General features: G+C 43.5%; 1 protein-coding gene across 1 annotated transcript; it reads left to right on the top strand.

Moving 5' to 3' along the window:
• Positions 1–287: 287 nt before the first annotated feature.
• On the top strand, positions 288–19237 carry atp6v1b2b (ATPase H+ transporting V1 subunit B2b). The gene is made up of 14 exons (XM_036967965.2): positions 288–671; positions 1001–1056; positions 1191–1289; positions 1425–1518; positions 8601–8678; positions 8797–8936; positions 9271–9372; positions 13741–13838; positions 16043–16166; positions 16293–16443; positions 16894–16976; positions 17140–17244; positions 17341–17470; positions 17590–19237. Exons 1-14 carry the CDS (start codon positions 533–535, stop codon positions 17718–17720), a joined length of 1530 nt encoding a protein of 509 aa, XP_036823860.1. The 5' UTR covers positions 288–532; the 3' UTR covers positions 17721–19237.
• Positions 19238–19529: the final 292 nt, after the last annotated feature.

Raw genomic sequence — 19529 nt, 5'->3', positions numbered from 1 at the left:
TGTGATGTTAGTCTAGTGCTGTAGGTTCGTTATCTTTTAGTGTAGAAGGTAATAATTCTTAAGTCATTACTTAATGTATTGAGTTAATATAATATATAGCCAAGTTATTATTACTCATTGTGTAGTTATCCCTTTTTTATTATTATTTTTCTATTATTTCTCATAAGTAAGCATTTCACTGTTAGTCTACACCTGTTCTTCACAAAGCATGTCACAAATAACATTTGATTGTTTTATTTGATTTGATAACATTTTACTATAAATGTGTGAACATTTTAAAATACTGTACATTGTTTTGTTATACCAGTGGTATACAGGTATTCTTTGCCACGGCTGTCAGCCAATCAGCATTCAGCGTTCGAACCACCCAATTTATAATACTTGTTTTAGCCCAAAATGTCAGTTTACACACCTTATAATAAAACAAATCTTGGAATAATCAGCACCTTGGTCAGCTCCTCCGCGTAGCTACCTCGCATGCGCAGTTTTGCTGTCACGACTTGTCTGCTCCAACTCCAATTCAGAGGTAAACATGGCGTTGAAGGTGCTGAAGGGAATGGTCAGCGGAGCTGTTAACGAGCTCTCATCAGCCGTTACCGGCAACAAGACGGCTGCCTCCCGGGAGCAAGTCCTGGCCGTTAAACGCGACTACATCTCCCAGCCGCGCCTGAGTGAGTTATTAGCTGTCGTGCCCGGTAAACCGGAGAATAACGCAGGAACGGAGGGGCTAGACAGACAGCCCGATAGGAGATAACGTTGCGCATTCTGCGGCAAGTGATGATGACTAGTAGTAGTATTTAGGGTAATCGATTGCTATTGAAACTCATTTGTATCATATGTTGCTGGGATATATACTTTTCTCATATCCTAATGAATTAAAATAAATCGAATTTCACCATCACCCCCTCAAAATGTTTTGCAGCAGTTGCATGACTTGCAGCAGTTGCATGACTTGCAACTGTGTGAGCAGTGTGTGAGTAACTCTGCTCTCTGTTTGTAGCCTATAAGACAGTGTCTGGGGTGAACGGGCCTCTCGTGATTCTGGACCAGGTGAAGGTGAGTGATCACAGATTAGTACATCTTCAAATCAACATATTGTATTAAAACACAGCCAGGCTCTGTCCAGCGGGCATGTTATTCAGTTTCCCAAGTGTGATGAAATCATCCTCGTGTGTGTGTTTGTGAGACAGTTCCCCAGGTATGCAGAGATCGTCCACCTGACCCTGCCAGATGGAACCAAGAGGAGTGGCCAGGTGTTGGAGGTTACAGGGTCTAAAGCCGTGGTGCAGGTCAGTGTGTCTGTGTGTGACTTGCCCATCATGTCTCAAAATCCTACAACTCAGAGCACTGTGTTAACTGTCCCTTGGCGTGTGTGTGTGTGTGTGTGCGCGTGTGCGTGTGTGCATGTTTGTGGGTGTGTGTAGGTGTTTGAGGGGACATCAGGTATTGATGCTAAGAAGACCAGCTGTGAGTTTACAGGAGACATCCTACGCACCCCTGTCTCTGAAGATATGCTGGGTACGGCACTTAGGGACTGTATGTTATTCATAACGAGGGATACCTGGAGAAAATCTGACCTCTGAAGGGAGGTCAGATATTCCCCTATACCCAAAATATAGATAAAAACAAAGTGGATAGCAGAGAACATGCCTATCATTTACCCTCACACCTACAGTGCCTTGCGAAAGTATTCGGCCCCCTTGAACTTTGCGACCTTTTGCCACATTTCAGGCTTCAAACATAAAGATATAAAACTGTATTTTTTTGTGAAGAATCAACAACAAGTGGAACACAATCATGAAGTGGAACGACATTTATTGGATATTTCAAACTTTTTTAACAAATCAAAAACTGAAAAATTGGGCGTAATTTTACAAGTTCTCCCACTTAAAAAGATGAGAGGCCTGTAATTTTCATCATAGGTACACTTCAACTATGACAGACAAAATGAGAGGCTCCTCTGTCCTCCACTCGTTACCTGCATTAATGGCACCTGTTTGAACTTGTTATCAGTATAAAAGACACCTGTCCACAACCTCAAACAGTCACACTCCAAACTCCCCTATGGCCAAGACCAAAGAGCTGTCAAAGGACACCAGAAACAAAATTGTAGACCTGCACCAGGTTGGGAAGACTGAATCTGCAATAGGTAAGCAGCTTGGTTTGAAGAAATCAACTGTGGGAGCAATTATTAGGAAATGGAAGACATACAAGACCACTGAAAATCTCCCTCGATCTGGGGCTCCACGCAAGATCTCACCCCATGGGGTCAAAATGATCACAAGAACGGTGAGCAAAAATCCCATAACCACACGGGGGGACCTAGTGAATGACCTGCAGAAAGCTGGGACCAAAGTAACAAAGCCTACCATCAGTAACACACTACGCCGCCAGGGACTCAAATCCTGCAGTGCCAGACGTGTCCCCCTGCTTAAGCCAGTACATGTCCAGGCCTGTCTGAAGTTTGCTAGAGAGCATTTGGATGATCCAGAAGAAGATCGGGAGAATGTCATATGGTCAGATGAAACCAAAATATAACTTTTTGGTAAAAATTCAACTTGTCGTGTTTGGAGGACAAAGAATGCTGAGTTGCATCCAAAGAACACCATTCCTACTGTGAAGCATGGGGGTGGAAACATCATGCTTTGGGGCTGTTTTTCTGCAAAGGGACCAGGACGACTGATCTGTGTAAAGGAAAGAATGAATGGGGCCATGTATTGTGAGATTTTGAGTAAAAACCTCCTTCCATCAGCAAGGGCATTGAAGATGAAATGTGGCTGGGTCTTTCAGCATGACAATGATCCCAAACACACCACCCGGGCAACGAAGGAGTGGCTTTGTAAGAAGCATTTCAAGGTCCTGGAGTGGCCTAGCCAGTCTCCAGATCTCAACCCCATAGAAAATCTTTGGAGGGAGTTGAAAGTCCGTGTTGCCCATCAACAGCCCCAAAACATCACTGCTCTAGAGGAAATCTGCATGGAGGAATGGGCCAAAATACCAGCAACAGTGTGTGAAAACCTTGTGAATACTTACGAAAATGTTTGACCTCTGTCATTGCCAACAAAGGGTATATAACTAAGTATTGAGATACAGTTTTGTTATTGACCAAATACTTATTTTCCACCATAATTTGCAAATAAATTCATAAAAAATCCTACAATGTGATTTTCTGGATTTTTTTCCCTCATTTTGTCTGTCATAGTTGAAGTGTACCTATGATGAAAATTACAGGCCTCTCTCATCTTTTTAAGTGGGAGAACTTGCACAATTGGTGGCTGACTAAATACTTTTTTGCCCCACTGTAGGCTATTGTTAAAAAAAAAAGAGGGTAGTCTAAGTTTGGAACAGTGGTACAGTTGTCATTCAACTCTAAAAATTGAGTGCAACAGAACCAATGACAACTGAAGTATCTGATCATCATCAAAAAATTTGAGAAAAAGCCATTTGTTTATTTAAACAGCAGCCGCATATCATCAGGTATGCGCTTGTAAAATTTTGTCATTTGGAAACCTGTCATTTTTCTAATTTATTATATTTTATTCCATGATATTGTTGTTACAAAATAGATTTGTGTTGACTGTGAAATATAAGAGCATTTGCTAGTCTAAATGAACATGCGTAGGTCACTGCATGATCCTCAAACCAAAGACTGGCCAAACTCATATTTCTTCAAGTGAATTCAAAAGGCCCTGTAGAATGACTGTATAGCATAATAAGACTATTTTGTCTAGTTACTATCTAATTCTAAGTAATTAGTTAACATTTTATACAGCCTAAATGTCAAAGTCATGGGCATGTTGTTGATGTGTTGTTGAAATGCTGAGCGCTCCTGCCAGCCTGTTGTGTGTAACAAATGCTTCACAATTGATTTTTTTTTAAATGGCATTGCGTACTAAAGCTTAGTTATAGATCGCTTTATATAAAATCTTAAGAGGTAAGCCTATGCTTTTAGCCTTTTTCTTTAACAAAGGCCCCAATACCCTCACATACCCCCTCAATTCTAGCCCTGATTTTAACTTAGCACACCAAGCCATTCAAGTTTCAACATTTACTAACACTAGCTATTCCATGTAAAGTGTTGGTCCCATGTTTCTTGAGCTGAAATAGAAGATCCCAGAAATGTTCCATATGAACCAAAAGCTTTTTTCTCTCATATTTGGTGCACAAATTTGTTTACATCCTTGTTAGCGAGCCTTTCTCCTTTGCCAATATAATCCGTCCACCTGACAGGTGTAGCATATCAAGATGCTGATTAACAGAATGATCATTACACAGGTGCACCTTGTGCTGGGGACAATAAAATGCCACTCTAAAATGTGCAGTTTTGTCACACAACACAATGCCACAGATATCTCAAGTTTTGAGGGAGTGTGCAGTTGACATGCTGACTGCAGGAATGTCCACCAGAGCGGTTGCCAGAGAATTTGATGTTAATATCTATACCATACACGTCGTTTTAGAGAATTTGGCAGTACGTCCAACTGGCCTTACAACTACAGATCACGTGTAACCACTCACCTGCGGGTCGTCTGAGACCAGCCACCCGGACAGCTGATAAAACTGTGGGTTTGCACATACAAAGAATTTCTGCACATACTGTCTGAAACCGTCTCAGGGAAGCTCATCTGCGTGCTCGTGGTCCTCACCAGGTTCTTGATCTGACTGCAGTTTGGCATCATTGGCTCGCTGGAGAAGTGTGCTCTTCACAGATTAATCCTGGTTTCAACTGTACCGGGCAGATGTCAGCGTGTATGGAGTTGTGTGGGCGAGTGGTTTTCTGATGTCAACGTTGTGAACAGAGTGCCCCGTTGTGGTGGTGGGGTTATGGTATGGGCAGGCATAAGCTACACACAACGAAAGACAACTGCATTTTATTGATAGTAATTTGAATGCAAAGAGATACGTTGATGAGATCCTGAAGTCCATTGTTGTGCCATTCATCCGCCGCCATCACCTCATGTTTCAGCATGATAAGGCAAAGCCCCATGGCGCAAGGATCTATACACAATTCCTGGAAGCTGAAAATGTCCCAGTTCTTCCTTGGGCTGCATACTCACCAGACATGTCACCCATTGAGCATGTTTAGGATGCTTTGGATCGACGTGCACGACAGCGTGTTCCAGTTCTCACCAACATCCAGCAATTTCGCACAGCTATTTTAAGAGGAGAGGAACAACATTCCACAGGCCAAAGTCAACAGCCTGATCAACTCTATGTGAAGGAGATGTGTTGCGCTGCATGAGTCAAATGGTGTCCCCCAGATACTGACTGGTTTTCTGATCCACGCCCCAACCTTTTTTTAAGGTATCTGTGACCAACAGATGCATTTCTGTATTCCTGGTCATGTGAAATCCATAGATTAGGGCCTAATGAATTTATTTAAATTGACTGATTTCCTCATATGAACTGTAACTCGGGCCTACCATAGGGCGGCGCACAATTGGCCCAGTGTCATCCGGGTTAGGGGAGGGTTTGACTGGGGGGGCTTTACTTGGCTCATCGCGCTCTAGCGACTCCTTGTGGCGGGCCTGGCGCCTGCAGGCTGGAGGGTGTTAAGAAGCGCGATTAGGCGGGTCATGTTTTCGGAGGACGCATGACTCAACCTTCACCTCCTGAGCCCGTTGGGGAGTTGCAACGATGAGACAAGATCAATTTTTTTGGGAAAAGGGGGTAATATGCAAACAAACAAACAAAATCTGTAAAATCTTTAATTTAATTTAATTGAAAATATTAGCATTTCCCCACCAACATGTTTCCACCAATGGACTTGTTGCGAATAAATATCAATGCTTGATGACTTATAGTGCCTTCGGAAAGGATTCAGACTCCCTGACTTTTTCCAAATTTTGTTACGTTACAGGCTTATTCTAAAAGTGATTAAATCTACACACAATATCCCATAATGACTAAGCAAAAAAAAAAAAAAAATTATTTTTGCAAATTTATAAAAAATAAATAAAACTGAAATATTACATTTACATAAGTATTCAGACCATTTACTCAGTACTTTGTTGAAGCTCCTTTGGCAGCGATTACAGCCTCAATTCTTCTTGGGTTTGACGTTACAAGCTTGACACACCTGCATTTGGAGAGTTTCTCCCATTCTTCACTGCAGATCCTCTCAAGCTCTGTCAGGTTGTATGGGGAGCGTTGCTGCACAGCTATTTTCAGAGACTTGTCCCGAAGCCACTCCTGCATTGTCTTGGCAGTGTGCTTAGGATTGTTGTCCTGTTGGAAGGTGAACCTTTGCCCCAGTCTGAGGTCCTGAGAGCTCTGGAGCAGGTTTTCATCAAGGATCTCTCTGTACTTTGCTCCGTTCATCTTTGCCTTGATCCTGAATAGTCTCCCAGTGCCATGCCATTGAAAACATCCCACATGATGATTCTGCCACCACCATGCTTCACCTTAGGGATGGTGCCAGGTTTCCTCCAGACGTGACGCTTGGCATTCAGGCCAAAGAGTTCAATCTTGGTTTCATTAGAGCAGAATATCTTGTTTCTCATTGTCTGAGAGTCCTGTAGGTGCCTTTTGGCAAACTCCAAGTGGGCTGTCATGTTCCTTTTACTGAGGAGTGGTTTCCGTCTGGCCACTCTACCATAAAGGCCTGATTGGTGGTGTGCTGCAGAGATGGTTGTCCTTCTGGAAGGTTCTCCCTTCTCCACAGAGGAACTCTCTCGCTCTGTCAGAGTGACCATCAGGTTCTTGGTCACCTCCCTGACCACGGCCCTTCTCCCCCAATTGCTCAGTTTGGCCGGGCAACCAGCTTTAGGAAGAGTTGGTGGTTCGATGATGCTTCCATTTAGAATGATGGCGGCCACTGTATTTTTGGGGACCTTCAATGCTGCAGAAATGTTTTGGATACCCTTTCCCAGTAATGTGCCTCGACACAATCCTGTCCCGGTGCTCTATGGACAATTCCTTCAACCTCATGGCTTGGTTTTTGCTCTGTGGGACCTATTACAGGTGTGTGCCTTTCCAAATCATGTCCAATCATTTGAATTTACCACAGGTGGACTCCAATCAAGTTGTAGAAATATCTCAAGGATGAACAATGGAAACAGGATGCACCTAAGCTCAATTTGGAGTCTCATAGAAAGGGTCTGAATAGTTACGTAAATAAGGTATTTCTGTTAATAAACATTTATACATTTGCAAAAATGTCTAAAGCTGTTTTCTCTTTGTCATTATGGGGTATTGTGTGTAGAATGCTGAGGATTTTTATTTATTTACTCATTTTTAAAACAAGGCTATAACGTAACAACATGTGGAAAAAGTCAAGGGGTCTGAATACTTTCCAAAGGAACTGTAGTGCACACAAAATCTACTTTTTCGTAAAGAATCTAAAGTTCAATGTGTTTCCATCGCATTTTCAACTCTACTGATAGTTTTGTCACAAACTGTTGCGTCAAATAGCAAATGTGCCTACTCTGGTCTTGGCACCTGCCCACTAGCCAACAGCTCGCAGATACAGTGCAGGTAGCTGTGCGGGTTGTCTAGTCTACATGATGACGTTACTATGGATGAGAGCGAGAATATTTTCATTTATCAAACAGCAGGAATTGGCTGCCAAAATCTATGGATAGTAGACTATAATTTAATCTGGCAAACAGGTAGGCCTACCTCTTATTTATTGAATAGGAAGAAATAGGCTCCAACACAATAGCCCTCTTGTTGTTAATATCTAATTAAAATGAGTGAATGAGGCCTTCTGGAATTAGCCCACTTTCAGCATCCATTGCTTGTCCATCTCCACTGCTGCCGCTTCATAGTAATGTACAATAAGTGATGTAAATTACTCGAATATGGCTCATTGTGAGATCAATAACGCTAATAAATAGCTTCATTATGGGCAATGAAACATGTTGTTTTTTATTAAAATCAATTGTAGCAGTAGCAAACTTACCTCCGGTCCTCCTCCTCATCTTTGCTTTCAAACTGAACATTTTAGACAAATACAACATTATTTCCTGGAAGAAGCCTTTGACTCACGTCCTGAATTGCCACCGGTGCACAGCACAGCCATCGGTTTGGCAGCACAAAAGGGGTTTGCAACAGCAAGAACAGGGCAGGCCAGGGCTTATGATTGGGATAGCCTATCCATTGTGGTGTGTAATGCAGTGTAGCCTAGTTTCATATACACCATCCCAGTGCTTCTCCCAGCATGCTCTTCGTATAGCCTTAGCCTACGGTATAGGCTATGGATCATTTGATTGAGACCACACTAGGCACACTTGCCATTGCACGCCCAGCAGAGAATCACCTATGAGGGGCAGCATCGGGCACACATCGAGTTATAATAAGCAACTCATTCTCAAACACTGAGCAATACGACATTTAATCGATTACAAATGACATGACCCTCCCCTGAACCAAATAAAAACAATACTAAGCCCTCCCCCTGACTGAAATTGAAAAAAAAGCATGACTCTCCCCCATTTTCCTCCGGGTAACAATTGTGTAATTTCGACCTCTCCCTCACTGTAAATGTTTTGTTGTTGTTGTATACACATGCACAGTAACACACGTTAAGAACAGTCAATCTGAACCTGTGTGTGTTGGTGTGCATGCCTGTGCGTGTGTATGGGCATTTCTGTTTGCAGGACGCGTGTTTAATGGATCAGGCAAGCCCATCGACAAAGGCCCCACAGTGATGGCAGAAGACTACCTGGACATCATGGGTACACGTCTAGAGTTATAGATTGAGAGATGAATATAACGATAGAGAGTATTGTTTCTTTTTTTGAGGAGATAATAACGTGTGTGTGTGTGTGCGTGCGGACGTGCTCGTGTGTCCAGGCCAGCCTATCAACCCTCAGTGTCGTATCTACCCGGAGGAGATGATCCAGACAGGGATCTCTGCTATAGACGGCATGAACAGCATCGCTAGGGGGCAGAAAATACCCATCTTCTCTGCTGCAGGACTGCCACACAATGAGGTACGCACACACTCCCTACCTCCATTAACCCCCATCCTCAGCATTAAGAGCTGTGTGAATGGCCTGGCAATTTGTGTGAAGGTATTGAAGTAGCACATCCATAGGGTCTAGTGCTGATTAAACCCACTAATGAAATTGATTCATTAATTTGTATCATTTTCTTTTAATTAGTTCAGTTTGATTAAATGGGAAATGAGCTTTGAGGCTCTCCTCCAAGGAAGGAAACAGTTGTTTTTTCATATCCTGCAGCGTGTTTCTATCTTTTGCCCCATCTCTTCTCCTCTGTCTCCTCTGTCTTTCCCCCCCCCCCCCCCCCCCCTCTCTCTCTGTGTAGATAGCGGCTCAGATCTGTCGCCAGGCAGGCCTGGTGAGGAAGTCTAAAGATGTGATGGACTACAGTGATGACAACTTCGCTATCGTCTTCGCCGCAATGGGGGTGAGACATATATGGTTACACACACATGACCCCTTAAACGGCCAAAAGCTGAGGGATAGGCCTGGAGAAATGTATCCCCTCTCAAATTCATAGACAGAGTAATGGATGCAAGGACTGACCATCCATGATGTCACATGTATAGTTTAAAGCATGTTTTGAGGCTATTCAGTGTTTGTCTAGATTTACAATGTTTACAAACATTGGAGTCAAACAAGCTTATATTTGTTGTTCTGACCGGATGTGACAGTTGAACTCATGAGGCATTTATAAGTTATATTCTTCCAGGAACAATGGATACATATTATACATTTCTAAGTTGAAAAAAAGTATGTAACAACTGCAGATTGACTCATTAAAACAGCGGTTCCTAAAGTAGGGGTTGCGACCCCGGGAGAATTTCCAACCCTGCCCCAAAAATGTTTTTATTAATATACGGTACCACCTTCTCATTCAAGTGTTTTTCTTTATTTTTACTATTAATAGTGAAGACATCAAAACTATGAAATAACACACATGGAATCATGTAGTAATCCCCAAAAAGTGTTTTATATTTGACCAAATAAGGCTATCTTCTGTATACCACCCCTACCTTGTCACAGCACAACTGATTGGCTCAAACATATTAAGAAGGAAAAAACTTCCACAAATTGACTTTGAACAACGCAGACCTGTTAATTGAAATGCATTCCAGGTGACTACCTCATGAAGCTGGTTGAGAGAATGCCAAGTGTGTGTGAAGCTGTCATAAAGGCAATGGGTGGCTACTTTGAAGAATCTCAAATATAAAATATGTTTTGATTTGTTTAACAATTTTTTTTGTTACAACATGATTCCTTATGTGTTTTTTCATAGTTTTTATGTCTTCACTATTATTCTACAATGTAGAACATTTTGCAAGTCAATGTAGAAAATAGTAAAATAAAGAAAAACCCCTTGAATGAGTTTCCAAAACTGTTGACTGGGACTGTACAGTGCCTTGCGAAAGTATTCGGCCCCCTTGAACTTTGCGACCTTTTGCCACATTTCAGGCTTCAAACATAAAGATATAAAACTGTATTTTTTTTGTGAAGAATCAACAACAAGTGGGACACAATCATGAAGTGGAACGACATTTATTGGATATTTCAAACTTTTTTAACAAATCAAAAACTGAAAAATTGGGCGTGCAAAATTATTCAGCCCCCTTAAGTTAATACTTTGTAGCGCCACCTTTTGCTGCGATTACAGCTGTAAGTCGCTTGTGGTATGTCTCCGTCAGTTTTGCACATCGAGAGACTGACATTTTTTCCCATTCCTCCTTGCAAAACAGCTCGAGCTCAGTGAGGTTGGATGGAGAGCATTTGTGAACAGCAGTTTTCAGTTCTTTCCACAGATTCTCGATTGGATTCAGGTCTGGACTTTGACTTGGCCATTCTAACACCTGGATATGTTTATTTTTGAACCATTCCATTGTAGATTTTGCTTTATGTTTTGGATCATTGTCTTGTTGGAAGACAAATCTCCGTCCCAGTCTCAGGTCTTTTGCAGACTCCATCAGGTTTTCTTCCAGAATGGTCCTGTATTTGGCCCCATCCATCTTCCCATCAATTTTAACCATCTTCCCTGTCCCTGCTGAAGAAAAGCAGGCCCAAACCATGATGCTGCCACCACCATGTTTGACAGTGGGGATGGTGTGTTCAGCTGTGTTGCTTTTACGCCAAACATAACGTTTTGCATTGTTGCCAAAAAGTTCAATTTTGGTTTCATCTGACCAGAGCACTTTCTTCCACATGTTTGGTGTGTCTCCCAGGTGGCTTGTGGCAAACTTTAAACAACACTTTTTATGGATATCTTTAAGAAATGGCTTTCTTCTTGCCACTCTTCCATAAAGGCCAGATTTGTGCAATATACGACTGATTGTTGTCCTATGGACAGAGTCTCCCACCTCAGCTGTAGATCTCTGCAGTTCATCCAGAGTGATCATGGGCCTCTTGGCTGCATCTCTGATCAGTCTTCTCCTTGTATGAGCTGAAAGTTTAGAGGGACGGCCAGGTCTTGGTAGATTTGCAGTGGTCTGATACTCCTTCCATTTCAATATTATCGCTTGCACAGTGCTCCTTGGGATGTTTAAAGCTTGGGAAATCTTTTTGTATCCAAATCCGGCTTTAAACTTCTTCACAACAGTATCTCGGACCTGCCTGGTGTGTTCCTTGTTCTTCATGATGCTCTCTGCGCTTTTAACGGACCTCTGAGACTATCACAGTGCAGGTGCATTTATACGGAGACTTGATTACACACAGGTGGATTGTATTTATCATCATTAGTCATTTAGGTCAACATTGGATCATTCAGAGATCCTCACTGAACTTCTGGAGAGAGTTTGCTGCACTGAAAGTAAAGGGGCTGAATAATTTTGCACGCCCAATTTTTCAGTGTTTGATTTGTTAAAAAAGTTTGTAATATCCAATAAATGTCGTTCCACTTCATGATTATGTCCCACTTGTTGTTGATTCTTCACAAAAAAATACAGTTTTATATCTTTATGTTTGAAGCCTGAAATGTGGCAAAAGTTCGCAAAGTTCAAGGGGGCCGAATACTTTTGCAAGGCACTGTATATATCGTCTTTATCTCAAAGTCATTGTAATGTGGTTGACCGTAAAAATCTAAATGAAAGTTAGATGCTGTGACACCCTGTGGAGATTGGGCCTGAGTGATCAGGTTACTGTAAACTTGGTATTGTTTGACTGGACAATGGTGGTTAGTTTTACACATCTTCAGATGTTATAAATGAAATGAAGGCCTGTTGTTCTCTCTCTCTCATCCTGTATCCTGTCCATTTGAAGGTTATATAATCAATTCAACATTTCTAGGACTCTGGTCTAGTAGGCATCTCTTTGTTCACGCTTTGTCTTATAAGTTAACTGAGGATCTATACCCTCAGAATTATGCTTTGATAATGTCAGTATTGCCTTGCAACTTAAGTTGTATGCCTTGTGAATCCATTTGTTTTGCAAGTAATGAAATTACACTTGCTTTGATATTCACTTCTCATAATGTTTATTCTAATTTTAAAGGGTGAGATTTTACGAGTGAGGCACACTATATATACAGAAGTATGTGGACACCCCTTCAAATGAGTGGATTCGGCTATTTCAGCCACACCCATTGCTGACAGGTGTATAACATCGACCACACAGCCATGCAATCTCCATAGACAAACATTGGCAGTAGAATGGCCTTACTGAAGACCTCAGTGACTTTCAACGTGGCACCGTCAGAGGATGACACCTTTCTAACAAGTCAGTTCGTAAAATTTCTGCCCTGCTAAAGCTGCCCCGGTCAACTGTAAGTGCAGTTAATGTGAAGTAGAAACGTCTAGGAGCAAAAATGGCTCAGCCGTGAAGTGGTAGGCCACACAAGCTCACAGAATGGGGACGCCAAGTGCTAAAGCACGTAGTGCGTAAAAAATCTCTGTCCTCGGTTGCAACATTCACTACCGAGTTCCAAACTGTTTCTTAAAGCAACGTCAGTACAATAACTGTTTGTCGGGAGCTTCATGAAATGGGTTTCCATGGCCGAGCAGGTGCACACAAGCCTAAGATCACCATGCGCAATGCCAAGCGTCGGCTGGAGTGGTGTAAAGTTCACCGCCATTGGACTCTGGAGCAGTGAAAACGCGTTCTCTGGAGTGATGAATCACGATTCACCATTTGGCAGTTGGACGGACTTTTCTGGGTTTGGCGGATGCCAGGAGAACGCTACCTGCCCAAATACATAGTGCAACTGTAAAGTTTGGTGGAGGAGGAATAATGGTTTTCATGGTTCGGGCTCGGCCCCTTAGTTCCAGTGAAGGGAAATCTTAACGCTACAGCATACATACATACATTTTAGACAATTCTGTGCTTCCATCTTTGTGGGAACAGTTTGGGGAATGCACTTTCCTGTTTCAGCAGGACAATGCCCCCGTGCACAAACCGAGATCCATGCAGAAATTGTTTGTCGAGATTGGTGTGGAAGAACTTGACTGACCTGCACAGAGCCCTGACTGCGAGCCAGGCCTAATTGTCCAACATTGGTGTTCGACCTCACTAATACTCTTGTGGCTGAATGGAAGCATGTCCCAGCAGCAATGTTCCAACATCTAGTTAAAAGCCTTCCCAGAATAGTGGAGGCTGTTATAGCAGCAAAGGGGGGGGGGGGCAACTCCATATTAATGCCCATGATTTTGGAATGAGATGTTCGGCAAGCTGGTGTCCACATACTTTTGTTGATGTAGTGTATACATAATATACACATATCAAATATTACCCCACTACAGGGTGACCGCTTTGTTATTATTTTACTCAAGGATTCCAGCTTTAAACTTTGACCTCTAACCCTTGACCCCAGGTCAACATGGAGACAGCTCGGTTCTTCAAGTCAGACTTTGAGGAGAATGGTTCCATGGACAACGTCTGTCTGTTCCTCAACCTGGCCAACGACCCCACGTAGGTCACTTCTAACCTTTAACCTCTACCCTCATCTCACCTGCTCCTCAACCTGTCCAATTAACCTTCATTGCAGGGTTTTCATTAGCTGGTAATTGCCTGTTTTTGGGCAATATTTTTTTTGTTGTAGCTGATAAATAGAATTGTTGCCAAATTGACCGGGAGAAAAAACAATCCCATTAAAAAGTATTATTTTTTATTAATTGATGGAAATATCAGTTGATGTAAATACAGTTGACTGTTGTGCTTTTTTTTTTTTACCCCTTTTTCTCCCCAATTTCGTGGTATCCAATTGTTCAGTAGCTACTATCATGTCTCATCGCTACAACTCCCGTACGGGCTCGGGAGAGACGAAGGTTGAAAGTCATGCGTCCTCCGATACACAACCCAACCAAGCCACACTGCTTCTTAACACAGCGCGCATCCAACCCAGAAGCCAGCCGCACCAATGTGTTGGAGGAAACACTGTGCACCTGGCAACCTTGGTTAGCGCGCACTGCGCCCGGCCCGCCACAGGAGTCGCTGGTGCGCGATGAGACAAGGATATCCCTACCGGCCAAACCCTCCCTAACCTGGACGATGCTGGGCCTATTGTACGTCGCCTCACAGACCTCCCGGTCACGGCCGGTTGCGACAGAGCCTGGGCGCGAACCCAGGGTCTCTGGTGGCACAGCTGGCACTGCAGTACAGCGCCCTTAACCACTGCACCACCCGGGAGGCAAACTTTGAATTTTTAAGGTTAAGCTTAAAACAAAAAAAAACTCAAATAGCTTTATTTCGCAGGATTTTGAACTTGCAACATTTGGAATCAGGGGCAGATGTTTACACGCATCCCCAACGCCCGAGCCAAACTGAAACCTACTTGAAGGTAACAGTGCTCGCTGTTTGCCTCTAAGTCAACAGACATAGATGAACGTTGAATACAGACTTGTGTCATTGGTGACCTGGCTGGGGTATCAGTGTCTCACACTCCACATTGCAATGCGAGGCGGAGGCATTTTGAAAACATATACTTAATTGTTTGAAACCTGAACTTTTTTTTATTTCATATGAGGCATGTCTTACCTTGCTTCAAATGATCTTAGGCAAAATCTGACCCGAGAAACGCGGAGGCAATTGTTTTATAAACACTTCCTCATAAGCCATTGAAACCAGAATTTCTTTCGTGTTCTATTGGTTTCCACATCAACTTTCTTTTGTAGTCCAGAAGCCCAAAGACACAATCCTAGTCATATTAGCAACCCATCCTCGTTGTTGCATCTTTAAAGTCCCCGTCTTTCCAAGTTTCCAACAGAGATTTTCATCTCTGTCACATACGGAACCTATATTATCAGATGGTTAAGAGCATTGTGCCAGTAACTGAAAGGTCGCTGGTTCGAATCCCCAAGCTGTCCAGGTGAAAAATCTGTTGATGTGCCCTTGACGAAGGTATTTAACACTCATTTCTCCTGTAAGTCGCTCTTGATATGAGCGTCGGCTAAATGTTTAGAATGGTGTTTTCCTGCTAATTGCATTTTGGGAAATTACGTTTTATTGGCTGCTTCATTACAGGAGTTGCATGTTCTCTTAACCTTTATTTAACTAGGCAAGTCAGTTAAGAAATTACAGTCTACACCGGCCAACGCTGGACCAATTGTGCACGGCCGGTTGTGATACAGCCTGGACCGAGATGCAGTGCCTTAGACCGCTGCGCCACTGTTAAGATGAACTACCATAGTGTAAATGTGATTCCTGTCCTTCTGAGCGCTGGGGGTGGACACCCTATGCATGGGTCGGCAAACAGGCAAAACTCTTTTTTTTTTTTTACTGTATAACCACCAGGAATTCACTTCGGTAATCTGTTCCCAAGTATTCCCACGAATAAAAAAAATATACATATGTCATTGTGTCTCAATGTAATCAATGTTTTTTATTTTCAAATACAATCTATTTTTGGGCCTAGTTGTGGTCAATTTGCAGTGTACAAATGATCAGAATTATATTCCGCCCCCGACCATCTCTTCCGGAGAAAATCGTCCCGCCGCACAATCTAGTTGCCTACCCCTGCCCTAATGGGTTAGTCACCCTATGCATATGTGTCCAGTAAATTAAAATCTGCCCAGTCATGTTGTCCGGCGCCACATTTTCCTAACGGAAACCATGCTTCATTGGTGACCTCTCACCTCTTGCCTTGAAGATCTTGCCCTCTCCCCGTCTCTCTGCAGTATAGAGCGTATCATCACGCCCCGCCTAGCTCTGACATCAGCAGAGTATCTGGCCTACCAGTGTGAGAAGCACGTCCTTGTCATCCTGACTGACATGAGCTCCTATGCAGAGGCGCTACGAGAGGTATAACACACACACACACACACACGCTGAGGTGCTACGAGAGGTGAGACATCACCACAGCAAACATCAACATTATTACACATTAAATCAATGACAACGAGTAAATGTCATCCCCCCACCTCTCAGGTCTCAGCGGCCAGAGAGGAGGTCCCAGGTCGTCGTGGTTTCCCAGGTTACATGTACACTGACCTTGCCACCATCTACGAGAGAGCTGGTCGGGTGGAGGGACGCAACGGCTCTATCACCCAGATCCCTATACTAACTATGCCCAACGATGGTATGTCGATCACCCAGATCCCTATACTAACTATGCCCCCCAACGATGGTATGGTTATCACCCAGATCCCTATACTAACTATTCCCAACGATGGTATGTTTATCATCTAGATCCCTATACTAACTATGCCCAACGATGGTATGTCGATCACCCAGATCCCTATACTCACTATGGCCAACGAAAGTATGTCGATCACCCAGATCCCTTTAATCACTATGGCCAACGATGGCATGTCGATCACCCAGATCCCTACACTCACTATGCCCAACAATGATATGTCGATCACACATATCCCTTTTCCCAACGATGCTACTGTTCACACATGTATTACTTAACTGACTGCTCAAATATGGACAGTCTTTTACTTTCTTCCGCTCTCTCAAGTGATGTTCTCTCTCTCTCTCTCTCTCTCTCTCTCTCTCTCTCTCTCTCTCTCTCTCTCTCTCTCAGACATCACTCACCCCATCCCTGATCTGACAGGGTACATCACTGAGGGACAGATCTATGTGGACAGACAACTGCACAACAGACAGGTGACACCACAGAGACACACACAGGAATGTGGCTGTTACCTTCAAACAGCGCCTCTGGGCATTGGCAGGATTCTAGTGTCTGGCAAATCGATTCTCTCAATTGATGTTGTGATGTTTCCGACTCTCTCCCTCTTTACCCCTCTCTCTCTCTTTCTCTCTCTAGATCTATCCTCCCATCAATGTTCTGCCATCACTGTCTCGTCTGATGAAGTCAGCCATCGGAGAGGGGATGACACGCAAAGACCACTCTGATGTCTCCAACCAGCTGGTATGCATACACACACATACACACACACACACGCGCTGCTCAACAACATTAGACACTTCTGCTGGAAATCATCTGTTATTGTGTGTGTGTGTGTAGTATGCGTGTTATGCTATAGGTAAGGACGTGCAGGCGATGAAGGCTGTGGTAGGAGAGGAGGCTCTGACGCCTGATGATCTTCTCTACCTGGAGTTCCTACAGAAGTTTGAGAAGAACTTCATCGCCCAGGGTACACTGGGGCATAGGGGGGAGGGGACGGGAGGACTGTGTGTGTGTGTGTGCCTGTCTGCCTGCGTGCGTGTTTGAGTGCGTGTGCAAGTGTGTAATCTCTCTCTCTCTCTGTTCCAGGAGCCTATGAGAACAGGACTGTGTTTGAGACACTGGATATCGGCTGGCAGCTGATGAGAATCTTCCCCAAAGAGATGCTGAAGAGAATCCCTCAGAGCACGCTGGCAGAGTTCTACCCCCGCTTGAAGTAATGATGACAAACATAGGAATGCATAGTGACACACACAACTCCAACCCTTCCCTCTTGCTCGGCCTCTTTGTAAATGGTGTTGCTGTTGTAACATTGCCAGTAGCTTCTGTACTGTACGCATTATCATAGGCTAGTACTGATACTGTCACACACAGAGGTAACCCCTTACCCGAACAGATAGACCCGTAGAAGTAGAAGATGCAGATGATGGAGACAGTGGTTTCCAAGCCAGAGAGGTTCTCTCTGACCAGCAGAGCCAAATAGCCTGGTAATAGGGTCTGGGATTTTCCCTGGTCAGATCACATGATCAGGAAAATCTCCTGGCCTTGGCTGTTAGATGTATTGGATGGATAGATGGACGGAAAGGAGCTGGGTGAATAGTGAATGGTCTGTTATAAGTCAGAGGGATGGTATAAGGTATTTTTAACAGGATGTGTAGGTGTACTTTAGGCGTACTGTAGGTGTAGACTAGTGAATATGCAGTGATGATGCATGTGTATGAAAGATGGGCTCAAGGCTAACAGCCTATTTCACTCACAAGTCATTGTTTACGTTTCTAATGGCCTTTTGTTATGACCATATAAGTTGCCTGTGCGTTGCTCCTAGTATCTTTTGCATAGATCAGTGCCGTTTCTGCGCCGAATTAACCCAAAAGCCCCCTTAATTCATTGAACTAAAGCCAGAGATACAACACACAAACTGCCGGTTGTTATTATTACCTGTTCACTGAGTGCACAAACATTAGGAACGTCTTCCTAATATTGAGTTGCAACCCCTTTTGCCGTCCGAACAGCCTCAGTTCGTCAGGGCGTGGACGACAAGGTGTCGAAAGCGTTCCACAGGGACGCTGGCCCATGTTGACTCCAATGCTTTCCACAGTTGTGTCAAGTTGTCCGGATGTCCTTTGGGTGGTGGACCATTCTTGATACACACGAGAAACTGTTGAGCATGAAAAACCCAGCAGCGTTGCAGTTCTTTAAACACTCAGACCGGTGCTCCTGGCACTTACTACCATACCCCGTTCAAAGGCACTTAAATCTTGTGTCTTGCCCATTCACCCTCTGGATGTCAATTGTCTCAAGACTTAAAAATCATCATTTTTTAACCTGAATCTTCCCCTAAATCAACAATGATTAAAGTGAATTTAACAAGTGTCATCAATAAGGGATCATAGCTTTCACCCGGATTCACCTGGTCAGTCTGTGTCATGGAAAGAAGCAGGTGTTCCTAATGTTTTGTTCGCTCAGTGTATATGTGTCGTCTATATATTTCTCTCTCTATTTCTCTATTGTAGCTGCTCCGTCGACACGCACGCTGTGGTTTAGTGATGACAATGTTGTTATTTACGGTGAAGACTTCTAGAGTAGACAGATGTACTGTACTTATGTATGTGTTCCTCCTATATCTTTTGGTAAATGTTCTGTTTCGGGATTTATGGTTAGTGTCGTTTTGGTCAAAATGCAGGCATGACTGCTCAGCTTTCTGGGGTGTGTCTGTGCAATAAAGGAATACACGCTGCTCCCGCTCTCTTCTGTGGTTCCTAGCTCTTTAAGGATGCTGCCACAGAGACTTTTGGCATCCGGAAATTACGGATTGAGCCAATGGTTTTTCAGTGGTACAAATTGTCCGTTTTTTATTTTATGAAACTCTTCCGGAAAGAGTTTAACTTTTGACGGACAAAAAAACAGACAGTGATGAATGCGTCATGCAATTTTGTACGTCTTTATGAGTCTCTTTGTGGCCGTGGCCTTGCACCATGCAGTGCACACACGTGCAGTGCGCACACACACACAGTTGCGGAGACAGACAG

Source organism: Oncorhynchus mykiss, chromosome 29 (assembly GCF_057628025.1).
Source record: "Oncorhynchus mykiss isolate SJ-2025 chromosome 29, ASM5762802v1, whole genome shotgun sequence".
Taxonomy (NCBI): domain Eukaryota; kingdom Metazoa; phylum Chordata; class Actinopteri; order Salmoniformes; family Salmonidae; genus Oncorhynchus; species Oncorhynchus mykiss.
Note: the sequence above shows the minus strand (reverse complement) of the source record. Positions and strands in the feature narration are given on the sequence as shown.

Excerpts from the sequence above, each read along its gene's own strand:
- atp6v1b2b (XM_036967965.2), top strand. The coding sequence starts at position 533 with ATGGCGTTGAAGGTGCTGAAGGGAATGGTCAGCGGAGCTGTTAACGAG. Across the intron at positions 1,057-1,190 it reads TGATTCTGGACCAGGTGAAG|TTCCCCAGGTATGCAGAGAT; the intron begins GTGAGTGATCAC and ends TTTGTGAGACAG. Across the intron at positions 8,679-8,796 it reads AGACTACCTGGACATCATGG|GCCAGCCTATCAACCCTCAG; the intron begins GTACACGTCTAG and ends TCGTGTGTCCAG.